This window comes from Oxyura jamaicensis, chromosome 22, assembly GCF_011077185.1.
Source record: "Oxyura jamaicensis isolate SHBP4307 breed ruddy duck chromosome 22, BPBGC_Ojam_1.0, whole genome shotgun sequence".
In the NCBI taxonomy this organism is placed as follows: Eukaryota; Metazoa; Chordata; class Aves; order Anseriformes; family Anatidae; genus Oxyura; species Oxyura jamaicensis.
In genome coordinates this window covers 1190107-1216377 of record NC_048914.1, presented here as the reverse complement: position 1 = coordinate 1216377, position 26271 = coordinate 1190107, and the positions used below count along the sequence as shown (strand labels likewise).

At 63.8% G+C, this 26271-nt stretch overlaps 2 protein-coding genes across 2 annotated transcripts; one reads left to right on the top strand and one right to left on the bottom strand.

The window, feature by feature from the left end:
• Positions 1 to 5: 5 nt before the first annotated feature.
• CIAO1 (cytosolic iron-sulfur assembly component 1) lies at positions 6 to 783 on the top strand (the record flags this gene model as incomplete). The annotated part of the gene is made up of 3 exons (XM_035344987.1): positions 6 to 216; positions 335 to 422; positions 506 to 783. Coding segments are annotated over 3 exons (540 nt in total), but the record flags the coding sequence as incomplete, so codon positions are not given.
• Positions 784 to 1521: 738 nt separating this feature from the next.
• SNRNP200 (small nuclear ribonucleoprotein U5 subunit 200) lies at positions 1522 to 22303 on the bottom strand. The gene is made up of 45 exons (XM_035345199.1): positions 22160 to 22303; positions 21560 to 21723; positions 20273 to 20444; positions 19984 to 20176; positions 19677 to 19732; positions 18983 to 19081; positions 18527 to 18679; positions 17973 to 18072; positions 17661 to 17797; positions 16668 to 16751; positions 16270 to 16443; positions 15451 to 15588; positions 15126 to 15281; positions 14624 to 14794; positions 14241 to 14434; positions 13533 to 13656; positions 13004 to 13153; positions 12724 to 12834; positions 11810 to 11941; positions 11254 to 11442; positions 10534 to 10731; positions 9923 to 10075; positions 9715 to 9795; positions 9313 to 9396; positions 8756 to 8862; positions 8417 to 8535; positions 8005 to 8159; positions 7582 to 7771; positions 7210 to 7383; positions 6543 to 6703; positions 6042 to 6269; positions 5513 to 5704; positions 5239 to 5417; positions 4779 to 4930; positions 4410 to 4518; positions 4156 to 4264; positions 3825 to 4014; positions 3507 to 3671; positions 3158 to 3279; positions 2874 to 3017; positions 2603 to 2779; positions 2337 to 2497; positions 2167 to 2248; positions 1984 to 2076; positions 1522 to 1890 (listed from the first exon to the last, which is right to left on the bottom strand). The coding sequence occupies exons 1-45, from the start codon at positions 22202 to 22204 to the stop codon at positions 1747 to 1749; spliced, it is 6411 nt and encodes a 2136-aa protein (XP_035201090.1). The 5' UTR covers positions 22205 to 22303; the 3' UTR covers positions 1522 to 1746.
• Between the last annotated feature and the right edge of the window lie 3968 nt (positions 22304 to 26271).

Here is a 26271-nt window from a genome sequence, read left to right as displayed (position 1 = left end):
TCCCCCCCCCCCAGCTCTTGGCCTCGGCCAGCTACGACGACACGGTGAAGCTGTACCGCGAGGAGGAGGACGACTGGGTGTGCTGCGCCACGCTGGAGGGCCACGAGTCCACCGTGTGGAGCGTGGCCTTCGACCGCGGCGGCGAACGCCTGGCGTCCTGCAGCGACGACAAGACGGTGCGCATCTGGCAGCAGTACAAGCCGGGCAACGAGGAAGGTGAGCGCCCCTCCGGCCCCGTGAAAAGCAGCAGGGGAACGCGTCCGGGCAACCCGGGGCATTGCTCGATCGGCCCCCAGCCAACCCCAGTTCTGAGTTTTTCCTCTTGCCCCCCCAGGGGTGGCGTGCAGCGGCACCGACCCCACCTGGAAGTGCGTCTGCAACCTGTCGGGCTACCACACCAGGACCATCTACGACGTGGCGTGGTGCGTGGTGGCGCGGCCCCGCTCCCTCGGTTCCCCTTGGTTTAGGAGTGGGGCCGACCCCTTGTGCTGTGCCCCCCCTCCAGGTGCCACCTGAGCGGGGCTCTGGCCACGGCCTGCGGCGACGACGCCATCCGCGTCTTCGAGGAGAGCGCCTCCTCCACGCCGCAGCAGCCCACCTTCAGCCTCGCCGCCCACGTGCCCCGCGCGCACTCGCAGGACGTCAACTGCGTGGCCTGGAACCCCAAGGAGCCCGGCCTGCTGGCCTCCTGCAGCGACGACGGCGACATCGCCTTCTGGAAGTACCAGCGGCCCGAAGTCTGCTGAGGGCTTTCCCCAGAGCTTTCACGCCGCGGTGCCGGCCCCGGGCTGGGGGGGGGGCTCAGCCGCCGCAAAGCCCCTCGCTGGGGAGAGCAGGATGGGGCCGGGGTGGGCGACCTGCAGCCTGCCTCCCTGCAGCACTTGGACTTCAGCCCGTGGCAGGGGGATTTTGGGGGGATTTGGTGTGGTCAGAAAGGAGCCTGCCAGCCGCGGGGGTCCCGCCGCGCTCCCCGAGGACACGCAGGGTGGCGCAGGCTCACACTGGCCCCGAGGGCGCCGCTTCTCCCTCCTGCTCCGCGCTCAATAAATCCTCGCCCTGCTCAAAGCCTCCGGCTCTTCCTTTGGGGGCTGTCACCTCCCCGCCTGGCCCCCCCTGGGGATGCAGCGGGGCCGGGGGGGGGAAGCAGCGGGGCCGGGGGCCGGGTTTTACACCTCCCCATAACGCACAGCCCCAGGGAGGTGGGGGGGGGGCTGGGGGTGCCTGCCTGCTGCTCCTCCAAACGGCCACAGGGCAGCCTCTGGGGCAGGAGCCGACCTCGTTCCTCCTGCCAAACCCCAGCCCCGCCAGATCTCGCTCCTGCCAGCTCGCTCTGCCTTAATTAGCTCTGCTAATGAACTTCCTGGAGCCGGCGGTGATGTGCAGCAAAGCCAAGGGCGCAGAACTCCTCGGTGTGAGTTCAGCCTCGCTGTGGAACCCTCTCAGGGAGGAAGGAGGTGGAAAACAGCCCCCTCTGCCCCTGCTCTCAGCCTGTTTCCCCCCCACAGACCCCGCAGCGCAGAGGAAGCCGTAGGGCTCCACCTTTATTCCAGCTGCTGCAGCCGCGCTGTGCTCCTGCAGGCAGCCCCGCTCTAAAAAACACTGTACAAAGCTTCGTCGTCATAAAAAAAACACACACAAAAACACCAAAACCCCCGGGGGGGGGGGCGGACACGCAGCCCTACCACGGCTCGGGGCTGGTCGCCGTCCTCCCCGCGGAGCCTCACCGGGGAGCGGCGCAGCCCCGCGCTAGTCGGAGTCGCTGTCGCTCTCCGCTTCTTTCACGTCCACGCTGAACTTGTACTCCTGGTCGCAGCCCATGTAGGCGTCGCTCATGAAGTACAGCGTGTAGTTGTGTGTCCCCGTGGCGGGGGCCACGAAATCCAGCTTCACCTAGGCAGCGAGGAAGAGCCAGTGTTGGGGCTGCGGGGGGGGGGGGGGGGGGGGGCGGGGGGGGGCCGCGGGGGGGGGCGGCGCCCCCCACCCCTTGGCTTTCTGCTGCAGCGTCAGGCGCTTGATGGAGATGAGGCTGTTGGATTTGGAGTCGCCGATCACCACCCACCAGCCCTCCTCGCGTTTCTGCCGGGGAAGAGAAGAGTTAAGGGGTGCCAAGGAGGGGGGGGGGGACGATCCCCGGCCTGGCTTACCGCCTGCGGGTCTGGCACGCACCTGGGGGAAGAGGGGAGCGATGACGGGGCCGGTGACCTCCTCCTCACGCTCCAGCTGCACCAGCACCACCACGGGCCCCCCGCTGCGCGGAGAGAAGCGATGAGCACGGGGTCAGGGCACCCCCCGGGCTGCCGCAGCGCCGAGGGGCCGCGCCTCCCTCCCCGCCTCACCTTCGGATGCTTTCCTTCTCCACCACCTCGTAGGAGAGCTCGATGTTGGGGTAGCGGTTGCAGAAGCGGGCGACGTCGGCGATCTGGGCGTCGGAGAGCTGCAGCAGCGCGTTGCGGTCCTCGTCCTCCATCTCCATGATGTCGAAGACGCTCTCGACCCCCTGCGAGTGAGCAGCTTTCAGCCCCGCGGCTACCCCACGATCCTCGCGCTCCCGTCGCACCGTTCCCTCTCCCCCAGGGCCAGGCAGGGTTTGGTTTTTTTTTACCTTATCCGTGCAGCGCTTGATGTGCTCCGAGGTGAAGTGGGGCAGCTGCTTGAGGTAAGAATCCTTGGACCACATGGCCTGGGTCACCATTTGCGCCAGCTCCATGGCGGCCAGCGCGGGGCTGAGCCAGCCGTTGCTGGACAGCACGTCCACGCACGCTTGGATCAGCCGGATGGCCTGGGGGCGAGGGACGGGTGAGAAGGCAGCGCCGGGCCACACGCAGCGCGGGAGGGATCCCCCCCGATCCTCCCCTCACCCCGCCTGGCTGTACCTTGCTGAGGATCTCCTCGGTGTCCGACTGCAGCTCGGCGCTCAGCTGCATGCGCGACAAGTGAGCCTGCAGCAGGAGGTTGGTCTTGACGTGGGGGTCGTTGAATTTGGGGTTGGTCAGCTTGTGGGGGACCTTCTGGGCCAGCTACGGAGGGAAACGGTAAACTTTTAGCTTTACGGAGCAGAGAACGCAGGCAGCCCCCCTCGCTGTGACCCCGCAGGACGCATCTGGCCCCTGGGGATCTGAGGCTGCTCCCGGCTCGGCGCGGAGGCGCTGCCGCTCACCTGCCGCAGCAGGTTGTCCTCGTGGTGCCTGATGGGGATGTTCTCGTACTCGGCAGCGTTGGAGATGATTTCAATCAGCCCTCGCACCTTGGTTTTGGCGTTGAGGGACATGCTGAAGAGCTCTGGGGAAGACAGGAAAAAAAAAACAAAAGGGTCAGGAAAACGCAGGCGGCGTTAAACGGCACGAGAGATGCCTTCGGGGAGACAACACCCAGCCTCAGGAGGGAGATTTATGCAACCACCCACGTGTGCAGAGCTTTCTCTACCATTATCCACGGAGCAGGGAGAGGACAGAGAGCCGGAGCAGCGGCAAGCGCTCGTGTTGATGCCTCCCTGGCGGAGCCCTTACCGATGGTGGTGTAGTTGATGTAGTAATAGGCCGCGATCATCCCCAGGTTCAGCGGGGCCACGTCCATCTCGTCCTCGATGCTGATGCACTTGGACTGCTCCAGGTCGCTGAGGGTCTGCTCCACCAGCTCGGAGAGGTGATCGGAGAGGTGCCTGTGGGACACGCCTGCAGGTACAGCAGCATCGCGGCGAGGCTCAGAAATTCCCCGGGACGGAGGAAAAGCTGCTCTCGTGGCAGCAGAGCCCCCGAGCAGAGGGTCCCCAGCGTCCTCCCTCATCTCTCCCACCCTGCATCCCCCGGGCAGAGCCCTCTGCTCACCCTGCAGGTTGTAGTAGTTCGGGTTCTGGGTCATCCTGCGGTACAGGAAGGTCCAGGTGAGGTAATCCACCGCGTCCTGCTTGTTTTCTATGGTCTTGGTGACAATCTCGGCGTTGAAGTGGTCGTGCATGCAGTGGTCCAAGTGCGACTCCACGGGCAGGGGCTCGTAGAGGAATTTCTTGAAGAAATCCTAAAGCAGGGCAGAGGTGTTTGGGGGTGGGATAAATAAACGCAGCGCCTCCCAGGCTCCAGGGCGCTCAGCGAGGGCTGCGTCGGCCCTCCAGGAGATGGACATCTGTGGGCCAGAAGCGGTGCCTGGCTCCTCGCCCACCTTCTTGGACCCCTGGCACATGATGACACAACGGCCCTCGTCGTCCTGCAGCGGGCGGTTAGCGTGGCCCACCATCTGCAGCACGTCGTAGATGGGGTAATCCACGTACCTGGGCCGCAGAGAGAGAGAGGAGCGCTTCCGTGAAGCGTGGCTGCTCAGAAAAGCCACCACCAGGGCCTCAGACCCCGCAGGGACAGGGAGGAAGCCCGTAGGGATTAGGGCCCCATGCCCTCGCGCCTGCCCTCCACACTCACGCGTGGATCTTGCCGTTGTAGTACTGCGTGTCCATGATGATCACCAGGTGCGCGGCGATGTTCATACCCCAGCAGAGGCTGCGGGAGGCAACCATCACCTGCACTGCACCTGCAAGGCACGGGGAGAGCGGTCAGCCCGCCTCAGAGCCCCTTTTTGGCTCACAGAGAAAAACGTGGAGGTTCCGCTCCTGCACGCACAGCTCCGAGTACAGGGAGGCCCAGAAGGGAAGGTGAAGGATGGCAGCTTTTTGGGACCAGGGAGGGAAAGAGACTTGGGCAGGCTGTTACCCCCAGCCCAAAGACCGCAGGCGCTTTGGGGAAAAGGGCTCAGGGGTAGAACAGCCGGTGCGTCCCCTCCCACCTCCTCACCAGAGCTGAAGAGCTGCTCCACCACCCGCCGCTCCATGGCCGTCAGCCCCTCGTGCAGGTAGCCCACCCCGTTCACGAGGGTCTCCTTCAGGGTGTTGTCATTCAGCTTGTCCAGGTACGGCACCAGATCCTTCTCCGCGCAGTGCAGGAACCTGACGGAGGTGGGGAGTAAAGAGACCGCTGCCGGGCGCCGCGAGCCTGTCCCTGTGGGCCCCCCCCCCCCCCCCCCCCCGGGCCCCGGGGGGGGGGGGGGGGTAAAGACCCCGGGCGGGGGCCCCGCGCCCCGGCCCCTCCCCCCCCCCCCCCCAAACACAGCAGGTGCCCGAGTGACATCTGATGACACCAAGCGATGGGAAAACCCGCCCCCAGCCCCGTGAAACGGCCCAAATCCGTCCCCTGCCTCCGTCAGAGGAGGGGCGAAGGCCCTGCACCGAATCCCAGGTGACCACGGCACCGCCACCTTTGTCGCTGGACGTCCGAGGCGCACGTGGTGAGGATGTTGATGGCCGTGAGACGCGTCTGCTTGCGGGACGGGACAAAGACGATGACCGGCTTCTTGGGAGAGTGCTTCATGATGGCGTGGTAGACTGGCTTGGCCATGGAGAGCAGGCGGGTCTGCGTGTGGCTGATGTTGAAGCCCTGCAGGGGAGAGGAGCAGGCAGCGATGCTGTCTGGAGAGCAGGCGGAAGGGAAGGGAAAAGGGAAAAAGGCGACGGGGGTCGTCAAAACCCTACCTGGATGTGCAGCTCCAGCGGCACGGGGCGGACGTTGGGGTGGAAGTTGAAGGTGGAGGTGGCACTGCAGCCCAGCCAGTGCGCCACGTCCTTGGCGTTGGACAGGGACGAGCTGAGGGCCACGATGCGGATGGGTCGCTCGATCTGCGAGGAGATGTAGCGCATCCGGGAGCAGATGACCTCCAGCACGGGCTGTGGGTGGCACGAGGCATGTTGCAGGAGGAGCAGGAGGGAGGCGCCAAGCCCCCCCTCCTGGGTGAGCTCCGGGCACTTCAACTCAAGCCCCCTCGCCAAGCTACAGCCATGGAGACCCCTGAGGACACCGCTCCTGAGCTACCCAAGGGACCCGGGGCTCCTGTCCCAGCCCATCCTGCAGCTCGGGGAGAAATCCCAGCAGGAAAAGCTGACCTCAGGCCTGATGTTAAGCGAGCAACCAGCCACCCCCCTGCAACTTTACAACATCTCCGAGACCGACACGATGACGAGCACCACTCCAGTGACTCGCACCCTCCTCCCCACGCAGCCGTACCCCGTTCTCGCCCCCGATGAGGTGCACTTCGTCCACGATGAAGAGGTTGACGTTCTGGACGTTCTTACGCTGCTTCCAGCGCCGGGACAGGATGTCCCATTTCTCGGGCGTGCTGATGATGATGTTCCCTTTGCCCAGCAGCTTCAGGTCGGTGCTGGTCTCCCCCGTCAGCAAGACCACCTTCTTATTGAGGCGCTCCTGGAACTTTTCATACCAGTCCATGAAGACCTGCCAAAACGCGGGAGATGCTGCCGTCAGCCTCACATGAAATTGTGCCGAGTCCTTGGGGAGAGACACGTGCAGCTGCCAACATCGGCACGCCGGCAGCGGGGCGGTTTCTTTGCTCCCTCGGACATCGGGAGCCCACAGCTCATCAGAAGCCTCGGGAACCATCCGGAGGGATGTGGCTGCTCGGATGGGTTGGGGAAAGCGGGACGGGACAAGAGGAAATAAACCTAAGCTGGAGCAAGGTTCCAGTTCTCCTCGGGACGCGGGGTTTACCTGCTCCGCCAGGGCCTCCATGGGGGTGATGTACACGCAGCGTCCCTCCGAGTTCTGGAGCAACATCCTCAGGATGGCAAATTCGGCACAAATGGTCTTCCCGCTTCCCGTGGGGGCGCCCACAAACACGTTGTCGTCGCTGTTATAAACGGTGTTAAACACTGGGGGCAGACGGACAAGACAGAAGAGAGCAGCTTAACGTCATCTCGTGGGTTTTCTGCCACAGCTCTGGGAACGGGCAAGGACAACACAGCCCGCACCCAGCCCACACAAGGAGCTGGAGGAAAGCCTGTTTTAGGAATTTTAGCCCACGATCCACTGAACGAGTGTGACCTCCCTATTTCCCTCTTCTGGCTATGCCCGGGAAGATGAACACGGGCACAGCAGCTTGGCTTCACTCCCAGCCCCGTCCCTACGAGCAGCACAGGGGGGAAAGGTTTGGAGCCGCCTGGCTGGGCGAGGCTGAGCAGCGGTGTCAGCACGGACACAGCTCCCAGGAACAAACCTGCTGCAGCCAGGCAGCCCCAGCCAGGCTGCTTGATGTGCTCGAGGAACGTATCAAAGATACTGGGGCCCACGGAGAAAAAGTCCAAAACCAAGTGAATGCCAAAAAAGCCAGACCCCGCTGACAGGCAGTCTGGAAGAGGCGAGCAGAGCTGGTACCCACCCTGAGTCTGGATAGGGTTGAAGAACGGGAACTTGTCCTGGTAGAGGCTCTCGAAGGCGCTGTTCCGCAGAGCGGACACGGGCAGGGGCTGCAGATCCAGCAGCTCAGTGGGAGGAGGGTATTTTTCAGGGAGGATCAGGTGGCGGAAGGAAACGGGCAGCTGGGTCTCGCAAGCTGTCAGGCACACGCGACGTTTTGACCTCAGAGAGCGCTCCAAGGCTTTCATCTCTGAGCTGCCTCTCCCAGCGGGATCCCCAGCCCTCCTGCCGCTTGGAGGGCAGAAATCTTTCCCTTCACGCAGCCCCAGGAGAGGACCCGAAGCAGCCACTCAGACCCCAGGGAGAAGCAGGGGGCTGGCGGGGTGAGACTTACAGAGCCAGCGGTCGGAGACCACCCGGATGAAGTACTGCGGGGGCAGGGGCTCAAACACGGGCACGAAGAAGGTGACGAGGTGCTCGTCCTGCGCGTACTTGGCTTTCAGCAGGAAGTACTCGTGGTGCAGGATCACCTCGCTGTCCACGTCCTCCACCAGGATCCAGAAAGCTTCAGATGAGCCGTGCACCTGAGCAAGAGCAGCAGTTACCTTCCTGGCAGGGTCCAGATCCCCCCCTTCTGGACCTCCAGGAACTGCTCAGCAGCTCTCCCGCAGCAATCCTGCCCCACAAGCGCCCTCACACCCGCCCGCAGCGCGGCGGTTAGCCTGCTGGTACTTAGCTGCCCCCCCCTTAATGAGGGTGGCTCCTTAATGAGGGTGGCTCCTTAATGAGGGTGGCTCATCTCCTGCGCACCGCTCACCTTCTCATCCCACTGGAAGTCAGGGGCGATAGTGAGCTCCACCTTCAGGGTGGAGCGGGTAATGGGCTGCAGGTGGACAGAGAGCTCCAGCTTGGGGAACAGATGGACGTATTTGTGGATTGTCTTGCCCATCTTGGGCATCCGGATCAGCTCCCCTGCAAGAGGCAGGCACTGCTGTCAGCACAGACGATGGGCTGACCGGCAGCTCCCAGACCGAGCTGTGTCCGCAGTATCTGCGATCCAAGCACAGCTGGAAGGGCAAAGCTTCAGCCTTGCCCAGGCTGTACCCAGACCCCGTGGTTCTGCCTCTTCAGATGGGACCAAACACCCCAAACCTCTGCGCCAAAACCTGGCAGAGGGGAACAGAGAGGCAGACACCTCTCCCCGCTGCGTTTGCCCCACGCCTCGGTACCGATTTCGTTGTGGTTCAGGTCGTAGAGCCGCTCAAACGGGAAGTTCTTCTTCTCGATTTTCTTCACCACTTCTTCGGGCAGTTTCTTGAACTGGCGCAAAGGACACATGGACTGCCACCTGCGAGGACACCGCAGGGTGAGCCGAGCAAAGAAAGGCACGGCCTTCGGAGCAGCTGGTTCCTCCTGCTGCCAGGAACCAGCCCGCAGCCAGACACACGTGGTGGGCGGCAGCTCCGCACCCTGGCAATCACAGATCCTAGCCGTGCTGGAGAACCTCATCCTGGGCCAGAGGCACCCAGCCTGCAGTCAGGAAATACCTCGGAGGGGTTGTCACTTACATGCGTTTGTCAATCATCTTGCAGAGGTTGAGGGTCTTGTCGGTGAGCTGCGCCCAGCCCCGGTTCAGGACTATCTCGAAGATGGCACGCATCAGCCGCCCAGCAGACTGCGGGAACAGAGAGCAGCTCTCAGCGCGTGGCTGGGATCATCCCGGTAACGTTTCCTCCTCTCGACCCACTTTCCTGCCCAGCCACACGATGGTTTGAGCTCAGGTCCTTCACCCCAAACGCCCACAGGAGGAGCAATTACTCGACTCCCAGCCCTGGCAACCTGGCACTCGTGGAAGAACAACAAGGCTACGTGCAGTCCTCCAGCGCTGAATTATCTCAGGATTTTGGTTACAAATTGAAGACTCCAACGAAGACCTAATCCCCACGTTGACAGGAGTTAGCCCTCCTTACCACTCAGCTCTGGTTACTTTCAAAGCCGTTTACGACCACAAACTAAATCCCCGGGGTGCAAATTGTTGCCCCTCTCAGCAGGAAGACTACGCCGTGGCTGGGCTGCAAACACCTCGGAGGAGACGGAGCGGCCCCAGCCGCGTTTCCCCGCTCACCTGGGTAACGTATACCATGTCTGCCATGAGAGCAAAGCCTTCCAGCTTCAGCTGCGAGATGAAGGCCTGGAGGAGCACATTGATCTGGGGAAGGAGATCAGGGAAGGTCTCAGTGCCAGCTGGGTCTGCCCTGCACCAGCACCGGTCCCAGCAGGTTCTGACACACGGCAGGACAGAAGGGGCCAACGGGGCTGAGTGCCCTTCGCTGCAGGACAGCGAGCCCAACCAGAGCAGCGTCTGCAGCTCTTTGGGCATCTCTGACGTGTGATCCGGGACGCCCCACAGCGGGAAGAAGACACAAAGCTCTCCTAGAGCAGCAGACCGACGCAGCAGCTCTCACAAGGATCACCCCCCCCTCAAAAGACGGGCAGAGAAGTCCCCTCCCGGGCAGGCAGGGCTCACCTTGGCGCTGGGCTCCTCGATGCTCTCCTTCACTGGGATTGGAACTCGCTCCAGCAGCTTCTGAAGCTCCAGCTTCTCCTCCTGCAGAAAGCCAGCAGAGGAGAGATGAGAACAGCCCCGTGCAGGACAAGCTCTGCATCATCCCCTGCAGCACGGCGACCACCAGCCTCGGGGCTGTATCGCTCGGGACGGGTGTGTGGCTCCATACCTCCCTCACGGTGATGTTCCTGAACTCTGAGGACAGCGAGAAGACCCGAAACAGCTCGATTTCACTCAGGGTGGGCTTCAGGAGCTGATTGTAAGTTTGCATCGTCTCGTTGGTGATGTAGTAGTGGCTGGCGATGCGGCCCAGCTCCGTCACCTACAGCAAGGACAAGCCAGTGAAGCAGCAGAGACCTGACTGTTCGTGGCACAAGCAGCAGATACTGAACAGCAGGGGAGACATTGCCAGGCAAGCCAGGTATAAACTCTCGGGCTACCAATCCCATCTGCTTTTCCTGGTACACCACTGCACGTCTCACACGCTCCCCTTCTCATCTCATCCCCTCTGAGGCAACGAGAACACAACAGGAGCGGGAATTTGCTTAGAAGACAGCAGCAAACACACAGCAGTGAGACCAGGCTTCACGCTGGCTCTCTCTGTGCCAGCAAACAGCTCCCTGGAACCACAGACGTGCACGAAGGCAGGTCTGAATGAGGCAGCCCTCCCTGGGGTCTGTATTTCACCAGCGAGATGCCTCTTGCACCCTTTCTCTCAGCCAGAGCACGCTCCTGAGCAGCTCTGCCTGTCCACGGCGCCTTTCCCTGGTCCCATCTCACCTGGAAGTTCCCCGTCTTCTTGTCGTACTTCACCAGGTTGTTCTTGTCCAACATGAGGGCTGCGGTGTGGACCAGGTCCAGGCGGCGCTGGTCCAGCAGCGGGTCTCCCTTCAGGTCATCGTGGGATATCCCATAGAGCGTGGGGGAGCGCAGCATGCGGATGTACAGGTAGGTGTAGCCCAGCCAATTCACTGCGTCCTGCGGGAACACCAACGCACCCTCAGAGCCTACAAACGCCTCCCCGAGCGGCAGGGATGACGTGCCAGCACCAAGCCCGGTGCTCCCAGCACTGGTGTAGGACGCAGCGGGCTAAGCCCGGCTGAAACTTGCTGGGTCAAGATCAAACCGGAGCTCAGAAGCCCAACAGTGCAATACACGACTCCTTTCCACCATCAGAAGGATCTTAAGGAGTTATGAAACAAGGAAACCCACCCTCTACACACAGTTTCTTCCCCCAGTGTCCTTATCCACGGGGAGAACTCTGCTCTGAATTACGGCAGCAGCTACCCGTTTCCCTGACAGGTTGGCATTTCTCATGGCTGCCCTTTCAGATCTCTTTTGCCTCATTTGCCTCCCTGGGCGCTGAAGAAATAGGCCCCAAGTTCCTTTCCTCCCCCTACAGTGACATTGCTTCCATCCTTTGCCTGCCACGATCCCAACGGGCTCTCTGGGAGCAACGAGGGGTGCGTGTACCCAGAGAGGGCAGAGATTCGTGCTCACCTTCGCGTTCTGGACGTTCCCGAGCACAGTCTCTGCATTCAGCATGTCTGGGAGCTTCGACACCATCTGACTTTCAATGGGGAGCTGCTGGTTGAGCAGGGACAGGTAATACTGCAGCTCACCGTGGGATGTGATGAGGATCCCCTCACCTTTGGTATCGTACTGAGGCCTCCCGGCACGCCCCAGCATCTGAGGGATGAGAAAGTGAGGTCAGCAAAAGATAAGAGCTGTTAGCTCGGCAGCTTCTCCTTGCTGCTGTGACCTGGGGCTTTACATCCAGATTGCTCAGCCTGCCGTTACTTCTAGTTGGCAGGAGGCACACATAAATATCTCAGATGTGTCTGGGCAAGATAATGGGAGAGGAATCATTTGTCTTCTCCGCTCCCGATCTGTGCCCTCGCAGCAGGGCAGCTCCCAGAACAGCTGAGAGTCTGGCAGTACAGAACAGGGAGCCACTGCACGGAGCAAGTACAGAAGCAGACCTCAAAGGCACCTCAGCAGGAAAGGAAAAACCCTGCCCCGGGGCACAGCAGCATCGCTGTTAGCAGAACTTCACCTGCAGGATGTCCAGAGCGCCCAGCTCAGTCCAGCGCCCCTTCTCAGGGCTGTACACCTGCGTCCCTTTGATGATGACGGTGTGAGCGGGGAGGTTCACCCCCCAGGCCAGCGTTGCTGTGGACACCAGCACCTGTAGGAGCAGCAACAGCGATCAGCAAACCCAGGCAGAGGCCCCTTCCTGGCGTAAAAAGGATCCAGGACATTGGGCAGGCACCACAAGGGACAAGGACTGGGAGCTGTGACTGTCTCAACAGCTCAGGATTGTCTCAACAGCTCAGCAGAGGAAGGTCAGATAGACAGCAGGACTTGGGATCTTCACCCCAATTTGCCAGCTGACCGCACAACTCCGGGAAATGACCCTGGGAAAACCCTTTGCCTACCAGTTGTTAACACGGAAACTCTGAAAAGTGCCCCAGCACACTGCTGTTTCCCACCAGAACCTCCCATTTTGCTGAACAAGTTTTCCCAGCTGAGAAGCAGAAGCATTCAAATTTACTCTACTCAGAGTTCACCCGGTTTGCGAAGTTCTTTGGGTGCCAAGTCTCGCCCCGTGCTGAACTCCTGCTTTTTTGAAGCAGCTGGTTTCCTACTGAGCTGTTACAACCTTGTAAAAATCAGATAAAGCTCAGTGCCTGGTCTCCAGGATGAAACCTGCAAGGGGACAGCCTGCTCTGGGACAGCCCTCTAGCTTTAAGCACTCCTCTATGTCCAGGGGAGATTTTGCCCTCTCCATTCCTGTCGACGTGCTTTTAATTTCTGTCCTGTCAAGGCTCTCTTCAACACCCACTGATTCTCTTGAGTTTGCACCGAGGGCTATTGGAAAAAAACGCTTCGAGCGTTTCTTGCGAAGGACCTTACCCGAACAACTGTGCCCGGAGGAAGCAGCAGCTCCTCCTGGGAAGCGGGGCTCACCTGGATGTGCTTGTCAGCAAACAGATCCTCCACCAACGTCCGGTCCACTCGCGTCATCCCAGCGTGGTGGATGGCAAAGCCGTAGGGCAGAAGGTCCTTCAGCTCCAGGTTCTGCAGCCAAAACACAACCAGCGCGAGGGTTTCTGAGCCAAGCAACGCCGGGGAGAACAGCAGCGACAGAAGGCAGCGCGTGGCCTAGAGGGCTGCGAGCACCTGGAAGCACCTTTGGACCTGCCCTTCTGCCCTGGCTGCGCCAGGACAGCCCTGACCACGCAATTACCTTGCACTGCTCGGCTTCTGTCCTCAGGACCTCGGTGGAGGCCGAGCCCTCCCGCAGGAAGAGGCCCAGGGTATCTTTCTCCAGACACATGTCCCTGATGGCCCGGGCAGTCTTTCCAGTCTCCTTCCTGGAGTGAACGAACACCAGCACCTGTCAACCAAGCACATGGCACCACTGCTGAGAGACAAATCACTGCTGCAGCTGGCAAAGGTTCCTCACCCACGCTGCTCCTCGTGCTCACGACGGGGAGTTTAAGAGATTTCGAATCAGTCCAGCTGCCCGGTGAGCCATGCTCCTGCACACAGCCCCCAGAGCTCCTGATCTAACAGGGCAGCACCGCAAAAACCCCCTCAGACAGAAGTGGACGGGTCACGCATTAACCAGACAGCTGGCACCGAGAAGTTTGTGTTCCTTCCTCTCTCAGCTGCCATCAGCCACTCCAACCTACCCGCTTCTCCTCAGCAGCACTGCTGCAGCGACAGCAAGCTGAGGAAGTCTCACCACCAAACAACAGAATAAAATGTCAAACCTGGTTCTTCCCAGCATGCTCCATGATCTTCTCGTAAACAATCTCATTCATTATCTGGAAGCGCTTGATGGCTTTCTTCTCCGTGATACCCACGTAGGTCTGCTCCAGGGGCACCGGGCGGAAGCTGTCAGAAGAAAACCCGAGACCGTGAACGAGCAGAAGGGAGAAACGCTGACACGAAGGTCCGGTCAAGAGGCAATTCTTTCAGCCACACCACTTCCCCTCCACAGATCCTGTGTTTTGTGTTACCGAGGTCAATACACTTCCTCGTGCCTCAGCTTGCTCTGAGGTTTGATGGCTCTGGTTCTGCCCTGTTAAACGCCGCAGCAAGGACAGCAACGCTTGCTCTTATTTCATTCCCGGCGCATGGCGCTTGCGATGCGCGCATTCGGGGAGCAAGAACAGCGTTTTGGAACTCCCACGATATTCCTCCAGGCTTCCTCCGCCCAGCTTCTGCGGCACACGGGTACAGCAGAGCTTACCTGCCTCCTCTAAGGCGTACCCTGGCACGTACAACACAGAAACCCTGACGTGCATTCTGAAGCTGTACTTAACTGCTCTAGTCCTGAGCGTGCGATTTCTGGCACATCTGAGAGCAAACAAATACGAGGCTAGGCCAGGCGAAAGGCCCGGTGAGACCCCGGCCTTCCCCACCCCTCAACAGCTGCCCACAGCCTGAGTAAAACCCCTCCCAGCCTTCCACAGTACCTGTTATCAAAATAGAACAGGCCCTTGGCGGGGTCCACGCGGAGGAACGTAGCCACGTCCTCGTAGTTGGGGAGGGTGGCGCTCAGGCCGACGAGCCTCACGTCCTCCTGCGTCATCTCGATGTTGCGGATGGCTCTGGCTACCAGCGACTCCAGGACGGGCCCTCGGTCATCGTGCAGCAGGTGGATCTCATCCTGAAGGGGGGAAAACGACAAGAGCTCCAGCCCTGCTCCAGCCTGGCTCAATTTTTGCCTTTCCTAGCAGCCCTGCTTGCATGGACTGAAGCAGATTCACCCCCACAGCCCAAAAACCAAGCACCAGAGACACCTTCAGCTGCCGACGCGCGTTGAAGAGCCGCGTGCTCGGGGTTTTGCGGTGCTCACCAGGATGACGAGCCGCACCAGCTGGGTGTAGGTGCGCTCCCCGCCCTTGCGCGTGATGATGTCCCACTTCTCCGGGGTGCAGACGATGATCTGGGTGGCGCTGATCTCCTCCTTGCACAGCTGGTGGTCCCCCGTCAGCTCCGCCACGTTGATGCCGTACGTCGCCAGGCGCTAGGAGGAACCCAAGGGCTGTTAGGGGGCATCAGGACGCGTTCCCCAGGGCGGCGTTGGAGCAGCACGGCCCCAAGGCACTCCCTGGCAGTTCTACAGGATTTATAGGATTCTGTTTTATAGGATTTTATAGCCCAGGCTGCTATCCAGTGCCTGTAGCAACACGCCCTGAGAGCCTGCTGAAGGCACAGAGATTAAGGGAACAATCCAACTCATGCTCTCCTCGAAAGCTTCCGCCAGACCTTCTGTCCTTCTGCAGGCATAGCCTAAAGTCACCGCAACACAAACTCCTCTTCCCCAGCCTCCAGGTCGAGCCCGGAGCTCTCCTTACCTTCCCGAAGCTGCCCACCATCTCCTGCACCAAGGACCTCATGGGTGCGATGTAGATAATCTTGAAGTCATCCACGTTGATGGTCCCGTCCATGTTAATGTGCTTCCCGATTTCTCGCAGCATGCACATGAGTGCCACGTTGGTCTTCCCAGCACCCTAGACGGCGAGCAGAAGCAGCCCCATCAGACTCCCATCCTCTCCGGGATGAAGGTATTTCCCAGAGCAGCCACTCTTTTCTGCCCAAAAAGATCATTCTTCCGGAGGCTCGCAAAGTATTTCTCTTCCCACTCCCCATCACGGGGAACCCGAGCGTCGGGGTCCTTACCGTGGGAGCACAGAGCAGCAGGTTCTCATCCGACTCCAGCGCTGCTCGGTAGAGTTTGCTCTGAATACGGTTCAGAGTTTTAAAGCCCTCGAATCCAGCCTGGGCATATTTGGGCAACTTTTCCACGGAAACCAATTGCTGAAAAGGAGAAAAAAAATAAATAAATATCCAAACTCGATGCCTTTGTTTCAGTTCCTCACGGGCTGCAGGGCAGATGTGAGACCTCAGAGACAGCCTGGGGAGTAGCAGGGTCGTATTGTGTCCAGATGGCAGAACGAGGCGAAGCCCCGTGCCCAGCGACCACGGAGCAGGTTAGGGAGAGATCAAAGCAGGCACATGAGCCTGCCCTTGCACTCCCAAGGGCGCAAGCCACAGCTGGCTGCAGCATCAAAAAAGCAAATCCCCGCCGTGTTCTCATGACGGAAGGGATCAGCCCACGTTTCCGCTGCCCAGCACTGATCAAGAGAGTTAATTTCTCAGGCGGCGTGCGATGCATCAGCCAGATCTCTGGCCCAGCTGCACGACAGTGAAACGAGAGCAACAGCAGAGCCGAGGGCTCGGCACAGCGGCTGAGTGGGGCAGGGGAGCCCTGAGACAGACACCAGCACAGGATACGCACCCCGTAAGCGAGAGAAGGGAAATCAGGAACCCTTCCCAGCCACATGAAATCCCTCAGCTTAAAATAGTGATCCTTCAAGAAACTTGAAGGGGCGTCACCGCCATACCAAAGCCAGCTGAGTTCCAGAAACGATCAGCGACACCGAGAGCAACTCTGCAAACCCAGTGCCAAGTTAAGTGGCAACAAAGCAGGACACCGACCTCTTCAGAGCCAAAAGGCTTCGGCTTCAGGGCGGGCACGTGCACCTCCTCGTAGCCCTTGCGCTGCCTGCGGAAGGAGCCGTCGGGCAGCTGGCACCGCTTGTTGGCCATGAAGTGACTGCCCTGAGCGAACACCAGGTCCTCCAAGTCCAGCACCTGCCGGGGAGCCAGCGCCTACGAACAGGAAAGGGAGAGTGAGACGGGGAAGGGGCCAGGACTGGAGGAGCCCCTCCTGCTGCTTTTGTCCTGGGACCGCAGGTGAAGCGACTGCATCCAACGGGCAAGCGCCTCTTCGGCGCACGAGGGGCTCATCCTCGGCATCCTCCTGCCCACGACACGCCAAAGAGACTTTTTGCATCGACAAAGGGCTGGGAACAGACGGCTCTGAAGAGTCTCACCTCTCCTCCTTGGTCGAGGTCCATGGTCTCCAAGTCCGTGTCCATCCGGGACTGACGGACACGCTCCCGCCGGGAGCGCTCCTCCTGCAAGGAGACCAGAACTCAGCGCTCCGCAGCCTGCTGCACAGACCCGGGGACCCTCCCGCCACGCGCAGCTCCGCATCCTGCCAGCCTGCGCAACCCGAGCGCCCCACACCAGGACTTTTCTCAAGCGCGGGCATTCGTGCCACCAGAAGCTGTGATTCTGGGCAGTAACTTTTGGTCCGGGACCTGAACTTACTTTCCAGGAGAGCACAGTAAGAGAGGCAGGGAGTGAAGGCACACAGACCTGCCCTACCTAGAGCCCAGCCCACAAAACACGCCAGCAGCACTCCCCAGAGACACGAACCTGGCCCCTCACGCCGAAATAACCGCTGTTATTTTTTAGTTTGCTTTGGTTTTTGATTGGCTTGTGCTTTTTTAATACAACAGAGCAGGAATATGATGTTACTCCAAAATAACGAAACAAACCCACGCTCAGGCACGGAGCCGCTGTTCTCCAGAGGCCAAGCAGAGCAAATCCAGCCCGGCACTAAGCCTGTGGCACGCTGCTATGAATTGTTTCCTGGCCCACCGTGTTCAAACACTGGCGGTTAGGAGTTGAGCGGAGGTGAGCAGAGCGTTTCAGCGCAGCCAGCCTCGCGCTGAGGGGGCTCAGAGGTGAGGCAGTAACGTTACGAGAAAGTTAACGCCAGCGCAAAGACCTGAAACTTGCACGCATCAACGTTTTTCCTGGAAAAGCAGCCATCTGAGCCACTGAAAATAGCAGATGATAAACACGCTGCCCTCTCAGCTGAGTCTCAGTGGTCACCTAAGCAACGTTTCCCATGCTTGCGAGATCCCAGCTGAGTCAGCAGGCTCCTCTCACGCAAACAGCGACCGAAACACGCAGCTGAGTGACGCAGCTCAGGCAGCAGCAAAGCTCCCAGCGTTTCTCTGCTCGCCCAGCCTTACCCGGATGAGATCTTCCTTCTCTGTCTCGTGCAGCTGATACAGGAACTTGGACAGCTCAGGATCCGCTTCCATCTTCCCCATGATCCTTTCCTTTTCGGCTTCGCTTTGGGCACTGGCCAGCAAAGTGCAGTACAGGACTGGAGGGAGGAAAATGAGAGATGCCTCACAAGGCCAGAGCCAGCAGGGAGCCAACGACAAGGACCCAAACTTCACAACGCGACACGAAGGGCGGGTAAAAAGCCTCGGGAGGCACGAGAACCGGGTGTCAAAACAGGAGAACAAAGTGGCAAGGTGACAGGGAGCGGCACTCACTCATCATCCGATGCTGCCGCAGCACTTTAATGAAGTCGAAGGTGTTAAAGCCCAGCAGCAGAACGAGCTGGTTCTCGCATTCCCGGTCATCGCTTGCGGTCTGGCAGGAGACAGGAGGAACCAGCACCTCAGCACCGTGCACGAGAATCCCTCTTTGCACAAAAACGAGCACCGGACTCAAGTGGATGTACACAACAGGGCAAGACGAGGCACCTGGCGCAGGCTGCAGATAAAAATCCCTCCCTCTGTGCTTCCCCCCAGCCCCAGCGAGTCGCGACGCTCAGCACACGAGCGTCAGCACCAAAACGAGCAGGGCGCCAGGCCTGGCTTACGATGACCTCCCAGCAAACGCTGACAGAAGAACCAACCCGCTCGGAAGACCGTTCCTCTGGGTATTTCCATGACCTCTAACCTCTGCGCCAGCGCCCGTCTTGTCGGCGCAGGCGGGACGGCAACAGCCGCATCTCATCGCTTTAGCTCGCGGCGGCGTCCGGGCAGCTTCCTGCCTCCCAGAAGGGTCCTGGAGGAATCCCGCAGCGCGGCTGGCCGCTTACCTTCAAGATCTCCAGCACTTCGTCTGCCTTCTTCTGGGAAACGATGGCGTCGTCGTAGAAGCGGCTCAGCTGCCGCTGAAGCCAAAAGGCATCGATGTCTCGGGGATGCAGATCCTTCTTCTTGGAGCTCATCAGCTCCCCTGATGCCACGAGCTTGGGAAAAAAAACACAATTAAAAGGTCATTTTCTCCACCCACAAAGCGGGCACCTGGCCTCGGCGCTGCGGAAGGAGCGTTTTGGGGCCCCCTCTCCCCACCCAGAGGAACAGGGAACCGGCTGCAGCCGTTTGGCTGACAGCCCCCACACCCTCCGTGTTACTTCTGCACCAGCCAACAGCCTCCACGGCCGCCTTCCACCCGCCGCCGGGCTTAACTCCATCCCCAGCCCAAAAAGGGGATCCCTGGCTCCCCTCCAGGCGACCCCAGATCACGTTCCACGTCTTCCTCCGTGACTCACGTTGGCTGAGAGGGTGCAGCGGACGACAGCTTCGTCTCCCTCCATGTCGTCGTCAGACGCCTCGTCACGCACCTCGCCGTAAATGTCCTCGTCCCCTTCCTGTTGGGAGAGGAGTTCCCGTAAGCGGCTCTCACAGACATCAAAGAGAAGCTTCTCCTCGACACAAATGGCAACTCCTTCCTGAGGGGAAACCGAGCTCGTGCTTTTAACATCAACATAATGCTGCTGCGCAGGTAAGGGAGCGCGTGGTGCAATCATTTTTGCTCTCTGAATCCTACAGAGAGGTTTTACGGGTGACTCCAGCAGGCTCACATTTGTCTTTTTCTCTCAGCTTCCTCCAGAAACAATCCCAGCGAGCATTTCTGTGAAATACTTCCAAACGGCGCATTTGCATTCATCCCTTCCTCCTGAGCTGTCAAGTTTCCCCAAGAGATCTAAATACCACCATCTGTTTTCCATCGTACTGACTCACGATAAGCCTCGGATTAGCAAGATAATCAACAAATCCTCCCAAAGCCAGGAAGCGGCATCTAAAATAATCCCTCCTCTCCTTCCCGGCAGAGAGAGCCCGGCCCGAGCCCATGCCCGCTTCCCGACGCGACCGAGGGCCGCAGAACAAGCGGGGTCCCCGCGGCTCAACGCGAGGGGACGGCGCAGGGGCTCGGCTGCCAGGCTGCGGGGGCTCATCGCTCACCTCCTCGTCAGACTCGAACTGCACGTTCACGCCGTACGTCTCGTCGATGTTGTCATCTGCGGGGGAGAGCGGAGTTAATTAAGCAGAGAATCTGGGGGCCACACGCAAGGTTCGCAGCTCCCCGCACCCCACCTCTGCACACCCAAAAGATGACGAGAACGGCGTTTGGGGCTTGAAAGCTATCCCAGCGCCTTCCAGGCTGCGCGAAAACGCGGCCCCTGGAGCGACGCCGGGGCTGGCACCGGCTGCCGCAGGGGTCTCCCTGCCAGCCCCGTCCCCGGGGCCGCAGGCCGGCGCGTGCCCGTACCCATGTTCTGAATTTCCTTGTCGCCGCCGTAATCGGTGATCTTCTTGCCCAGGTTGACCAGCACGTGGTAGCGCGTGTCGTCGGTCTGTCCCAGCAGCAGGTCGATCTCCTTCCTCCTCTCCTTATCGCGCAGCTTCTCGTTCTTCAGCACCGCCAGCACCTCGTCGGCGGCCCCGCACAGGATGTCGCGCGGCTGCAGAACGAGCAACGTGGACGTGTAACGCGGGGACGGTGCTGGGCCCCCTTCCTGCGCGGAGCCGTCCCGCCCGTCCCTGTCCCACGGCCTCACCTGGTCCCCGAGGGCGGCCTGGATGAAGCTCAGCAGCACCTCGTAGGTCTCGCGCGTCTCCTTGGTCTTGGGCTTGTAGATGATTCCCACCATCTCGTCAATGCCCTCGGACAGCAGGGTGTAACCCTTCATCTTGTTGATGTCGTGCCTGTCCTCGTCACGCTTCCTTCTCCTGCGAGGAGGGAGCGGAGGCTCAGGCCCCGCGCGGGGGCTTCTCCAGCCAGCACCGCGCGGACGTCGTCTGTCACCAGCGGGCAGCCCGAGCGCCTCCCTCGCTGCCGCCGCACACGGGGGTGGACGGACACATCCATCCCTCCGGGAGCATGAGAGATCCCAGAAGCGGCCACGCCGCTTCAGTGCCCGGTATCGCCCACCGGTGAGCACTGGGAGCTGTGGGCTCAAGGCACCGCTCTGAGCAGCTCCGTCCCCCTGCCCTTACGGCTCGTGGGACCGCGGGAGCGGTGCCCTCAGCGGGCCACGATTGGGCCCCTCGCTGCCAGAAGGACGTCGAGGCCCTGCAGCGTGCCCAGAGCAGGGCTGCGAAGCTGGGGAGGGGCCGGGGCCACAAGGCCTGGGAGGGGCGGCTGGGGGAGCTGGGGGGGCTCGGCGGCGCCCGCGGGGGGGCCCCCGGGCCGCGCCCGCTCCCCCCCGCCGCCCCCCGGGGGGGGGGGGGGGGGAGCTGGGGTCGGCCTCTTCCCCCAGGTAACTGTGCCAGGAGCAGAGGGAACGGCCTCAAGGTGTGACGGGGGAGGGTCGGGCTGGAAATGAGGAGACATTTCTGCTCAGGAGCAGTCAGCCATGGGGACGGGCTGCCCAGGGAGGCGGCGGCGTCACCGTCCCCGGGGGTGTTCAAGGCGAGGTTGGGCCTGGTGCCTGGGGACAGTGGCAGGGGGCGGCAGGGCCAGGTGAGGGGGGGCTTGTCCAGCCGCAGCGATTCCATGCTTCCAAGGAAAATAAAGGAACGGATTAAGCTTTAATTTTCCACTTGGCTTTTATCTTCTGGACGTGGAGCAAGCGCCTTCAGACAAAGGGAGCGCCCTCGCCGCACGCCCCGCGTTGGCGGCTGTTGCAGCCCCGCGGTCGCCCCCCACCGAGGCGTTTTCGCTCCAAACCCCTCAACCTGCCCGATTCTCCTGCGCTTACAGGGCTGGAACCACCAACGAAGGCGTCGCTTCGAGACGTGGAAGCCGGACGAGCTGCCCGGAGCTTTACCCCGCCGATACGACCGGGAGGCTCGGCGGGGCCCTCAGCCCCGAGCGCCCCCCCCCGTGGCCCCCCCCCACTCACTTGGCTCGCCGCTCCTCCTGCATCTGGGGCTTGGTGCGCTGCGCCTTGTCCCCCATGCGGGTGCCCTCCAGCTTGCCCACCAGGGACAGCACCTCGCCCGTGGGCTCATCCCGCCGCGTCCGGTCGATGAGCGAGCGGTCGGCTTGGAGGACGAGGTTGGAGTTCTGCGGGGACGGAACGGCGCCGGTCACCGGCCCCTTAGGCCCTCACTCCCACCCGTTACCGGCCCTTTACGCCCTCAGTCCCATCCATTCACCCGTTACCGGCCCTTTACGCCCTTATTCCCGCCCATTCACCCGGTCACCAACCCCTTACACCCCTACTCCCGTCCCCTTCCCCCCCCCTCCCCCCCCAGAACCGTGCCCGTGGCGGCTCCGAGCCCCTCACCGGGGTCAGCACCGGATTAACGGGGGGGGGGAGAAGGGGCAGGGGGAGCCCCCGGGGCGGACCGGGCCTGGGACCGGGCGGGGAGGGAGCCCCCGGGGGCCGCAACCTGGGGCCTGGGGACCGGCGGCCGAGGCCCGGGGGCCGAAAGTCGGGGCCCGAGGGCCTGGAACCGGGCGCCGGGAAGCGAGGCCCGCTCCCGGTGCCCGCACTCACCGCCTTGTACTCATACTGCAGGCTGCGGGCGGTCACGTCCGCCATGGCGCCGCCGGGCTGGAGGAGGCCGCGCCGCCGCCGTGCCCCGGTTCGCGGAACGGAACTTCCGGGGCGAGCGGAAGCGGCCCGGTGTCCGGCCCCGCCGCGTGCCAACGACCCGGAAGCGCTTCCGCTGCTCCGCGCGGCGCGGCAGGCGTTGGGACTACACCTCCCAGCGTGCACCGCGGAGCGCAGGGGCGGGGACAGCCCCCTCGTGGCCTCGCTGATTGGCTGCGAGCGCCAGGGGGCGTGCCCTTCTCTCGGGGTTACCCGCTCCCTCCCCGAGAGCCGACGCCGATTGGCTCCCGCGCGCCGCCCCTCCCCTCCCCGCTCCCCCATTGGCCGCCCCGCGCGGGGGGGGGGGGGGGGGGGCGGTTGGCCGTTAACCCCCCTCCGCAAATAGGAGGAGCCGCGGCGCGGCCCGGCCGCCTCCCATTGGCCGCCCGCCGCGCAAGCCCCGCCTTTTCCTCGCAGCCCCGCCCCCGTTTTGAAGCCGGCCCCGGGACCGGCCCTGCCCGGCCCCGCCATGGCGGCGGGGGGGGGGCGGGGGGGGCCGGCGGGGCCCGGCGGCGCTGCGCTGGTACCAGATCCCCCTGTCCTCCGCCCGCGTGCCGCGCTCCGGCCTCTTCAGCTACGGCTTCCAGGCCAGCCTCAGCTCCTACCAGGAGCTGCGCATCCACAAGCACCTGCGCGTCGGCCGCCCCGTGGCCCCCCCGCCCCCCGGGCTGCTGGCCCCGTGGCCGCCCCCGCCAGCACCGGGGGCGCCTGGGGGGACAGGGGGGGGGGGGGGGGGGGGGGCGGTGACCCCGGTGTCGTCCTCAGCGTTGTCCCCAGGATGGGCACAGGGCGGCTGGTGACCCTGCTGCCGTCCCCGGTGTCGTCCCCGGGGTGGCCCGTGGCCCTAGCGTTGTCCCTGGTGTTGTCCCCAAGGTAGGCACAGGGCGGTCGGTGACCCTGGTGGCATCCCCGGTGTCGTCCCCGGGGTGGCCGGTGGCCCCAGCGTTGTCCCTGGTGTTGTCCCCAAGGTGGGCACGGGGCGGTTGGTGACCCTGGTGGCATCCCCAGTGTCACCCCCGGCGATGGGCACAGGGCGCCGGGGAAGCCGGTGACCCTGGTGGCATCCCCAGGGTTGTCCCCAGGATGGGCACAGGGCGGTTGGTGACCTCGGTGTCATCCCCGGTGTCGTCCCCACAATGGGCACAGGGCAGCTGGAGACCCTGGTGTCGTCCCCATTGTCATCCCCACCGATGGCATGGGGTGGCTGGTGACCCTGATGTCCCCCCTGGGGTCCCTGGGCACCGGAGCGGCCAGTGACCCCAGGGCGGTCCCCAGGGCGGGCAGGGGGTCACCGGCGACCCCGGCGTCATCCCCGGGCTGGGCACGGGGCGTTGCCGTGGCTGGTGCCCCCGGTGCTGTCCCCGGTGTCCCCGGTGCCCTGTGCTGACCCCCGCCCTGTCCCAGCAGCCCCGCGGAGCCCCAAGGAGCCCCCCCAGAGGGGGCCGAGCAGGGGCCGGCGCCCGCCTGGCTCTGCCCGGCCCCACGGCAAGCAGCGGGAGGCGGCACCGCGCCGGGAGGAACCGGGCCGCTCCCGGCACTGCCCGCCGCTGCTGGAGGTGGCCTCGGCGAGCCCCGGGGCTGAGACCAAGCGCGGGCAGCCCGCCGAGGCCGGGACGGCGCCGCAGGAAGCAGGGGACGCGGCGAGGACGGGACGGGAATCCCCCGGGGACAGCGAGGACGACCTGATCCCGCTGCGGGAGCTGCTGCGCTTGGGCAGCTCGCCCCCGAGCCCCGCGGAGCCCCGCGGGCAGCTCAGCCCTCGCCCCGCCGTGCCGAGCCCTCGCCGGGTGCCCGAGGACGGCCTGCCCGGCGCCGAGGCGTCGCCGCTCCGTGCCCAGACCCCGCAGCCGTGCCCGGAGCAGCTCGCCAACAGCCTGGAGGCTCTGCTGCGGGAGAAGAGGTGAGGCGAGCCTCCCCCGCGGGCACGGGATCCCCCCCCTAACCCGGCGAGACCTCACCCCGCCTGCCCTCGCCGCCCCCCGTGCCAGGGAGCAGCGCCACGCGCCCGCGCTGCCGTGGGTGCCCGTGGACGACAGCAGCCTGCAGGAGCCCCCGGACGCCGCCGCGCAGCTCCCGGAGGAGCACAGGTACGGCCGCGAGCCCCCGGGGAGGGGGGGGGAGGCCGCGCGCCCCCGCTGCCCCCCTGCAGCGCCGTGGTGGCCGTGCCCCCGCCGCCCCCAGGCTCCTCCTGGCGCTTTTCACCGTGGAAGCGCAGCTCATCCCCGCCGCGCACCCCGGGGAGCCCGTCTTCCGCGCCCGCCCGCTGCCGCCGCCCGCCCTCGACGCCCGCGGGCTGCGGCCTCGCAGCGTCCTGGAGGGGCAATTCCTGAGGTGAGGGGACAGCGGGACGGGACGGGGGGGGGGGGCACACGCGGGGACGGGGGGAGGGTGCCGCTTAAACCCCTTCTCGGCTCTCGCAGCGCCTCGCCCGCCGGCCAGGCGGCGTTCGTCCGCGACGGGCTCCTCAGCCTGCTGTACCGCTCCGGCACCGCCTGCCCGCCGCCCGTCCTGCGCTGGCTCTTCCAGGTGAGCTTCCGCAGCCCGTGGGGGGGGGGATGCCCGCCCCCCCGGGGGCCCCCCCCCCCCCCCCCCACGCCAACCCCTGCCGCTCCCCGCAGCCCCCCGGATCCATCCTGCTCCCCGGGACAGGCGAGCCTCGATGCCACCGGCGCGCTGGCCTTGGCGACGCAGCTCGGGGACATCTGCAAGGTGGGAGCCAGCCCCGTCCCGCGGCCGCCCCCCCTCCCTCACCGCCCTCCCGCTCACGGGGCGACGCCAGCACCCGCGGGGGCGCCCGCTGGGGCTGCCGCCACCCTTCCCCTGCCTTGTTGGGGACGTTGGATCCCCCCCCACACCCCCCCTCGGTGACCCCCCGCCTTCCCCTTCAGTTCCTGGAGCTGTGCGTGGCCGCCCAGCCTCGCCGCTACCCGGACCCTGCCCGCCGGCAGCTGCTCGCTCTGCTCTGCTTCCTCGGCCTCGACCGGGCTCTTCGCTGCCAGCCGCTGCCCGACCTGCAGCACCTCCTGCTCTGCCTGCTCGAGGGCCTCACGGACTGGCAGGGACAGGTACCGGGGGGCTCCGGGGGGGGGTGCTCGGCCGCCCCGCGCCCCCCCGGGAGCCCCGCGCCCCGCCGGGAGCCCCGCGCCGCCGCTCAGCACCCCCCTCGCCCTCTCCCCGCAGCTGCCCGCGCTCTGCCTGTCCCTGTGCCAGCTCTCTCAGCACCACCACAACCTGCTGGCCCTCGTGGGGCTGCTGCCAGATGTCACCGGCAGGGGCAGGTACGTCCCCGGCGGAGGGGACACGGGGACCCCCGGCGGGAGCTGGCAGAGCCCCGCGGGCTCGGTGCCACGCCGCGGGCTCGGTGCCACGCCGCGGCTCGCTGTGATTCCTTTATTCCAGCCGGTTGCTCAGGCACAAAGCGGGCAGGATCCGGCTGCCGCCGCCGCCGCCCCTCGCCACGAGCAGCCGGAGGGCAGCGGGGTGACGCCGGCGCTGCGGGGACATCGCGGCCCTGGCAGCGGGGACGGTGACACGCGCCCCACGCTCACGCTCTCTCCCCCTCTCCCCAGGGAGCTCCGCAGGCGTCTGAGCCTTTGCGTCATGGCTCGGCTGCTGGGGGAGCCGCCGGTCACCGCGCTGCCCCTCGGGGCGGAGGTGGGTGAAGGTCCCCGTGTCCCCCTTGGGGGTGGCGGTGTCCCCAAGTGTCCCCTGACCCCTGCTTTCCCCGCAGCTCCAGGCGCTGAGCCGGCTCCTGGCGCTGTCCCGGCCGGACGCTCTGCGGTGCCGGCTGCCCGCTGAGCCCAAGGAGTCCGAGCAGGAGGTGGGCGCCCACCACCGGGGTAACCTGGGGGGAGCTTGGGGACACCCCCGGAGGTGCCACCAGCTGCCTGCGCCCCCGCTGTCCCCGCAGGCCTGCTACCTGAGCTACAGCCTCCTGCGCCTCGCCGACGCCGTGGTGGGCAGCGAGCCGCCGCCGGGCGAGCAGCGGGTGAGTGGCCAGCCCCGAGGGAGGGGGG

What these genes read in the sequence shown, in the direction of transcription:
- SNRNP200 (XM_035345199.1), bottom strand. Translation starts at nt 22,204, where the DNA reads ATGGCGGACGTGACCGCCCGCAGCCTGCAGTATGAGTACAAGGCG. An exon ending in AAGATGATTGACAAACGCAT is followed by an intron (nt 8,536 to 8,755) that starts GTAAGTGACAAC and finishes GTGTCCTCGCAG; the next exon opens with GTGGCAGTCCATGTGTCCTT. An exon ending in GGAGCAGCTCTTCAGCTCTG is followed by an intron (nt 4,519 to 4,778) that starts GTGAGGAGGTGG and finishes CGTGCCTTGCAG; the next exon opens with GTGCAGTGCAGGTGATGGTT.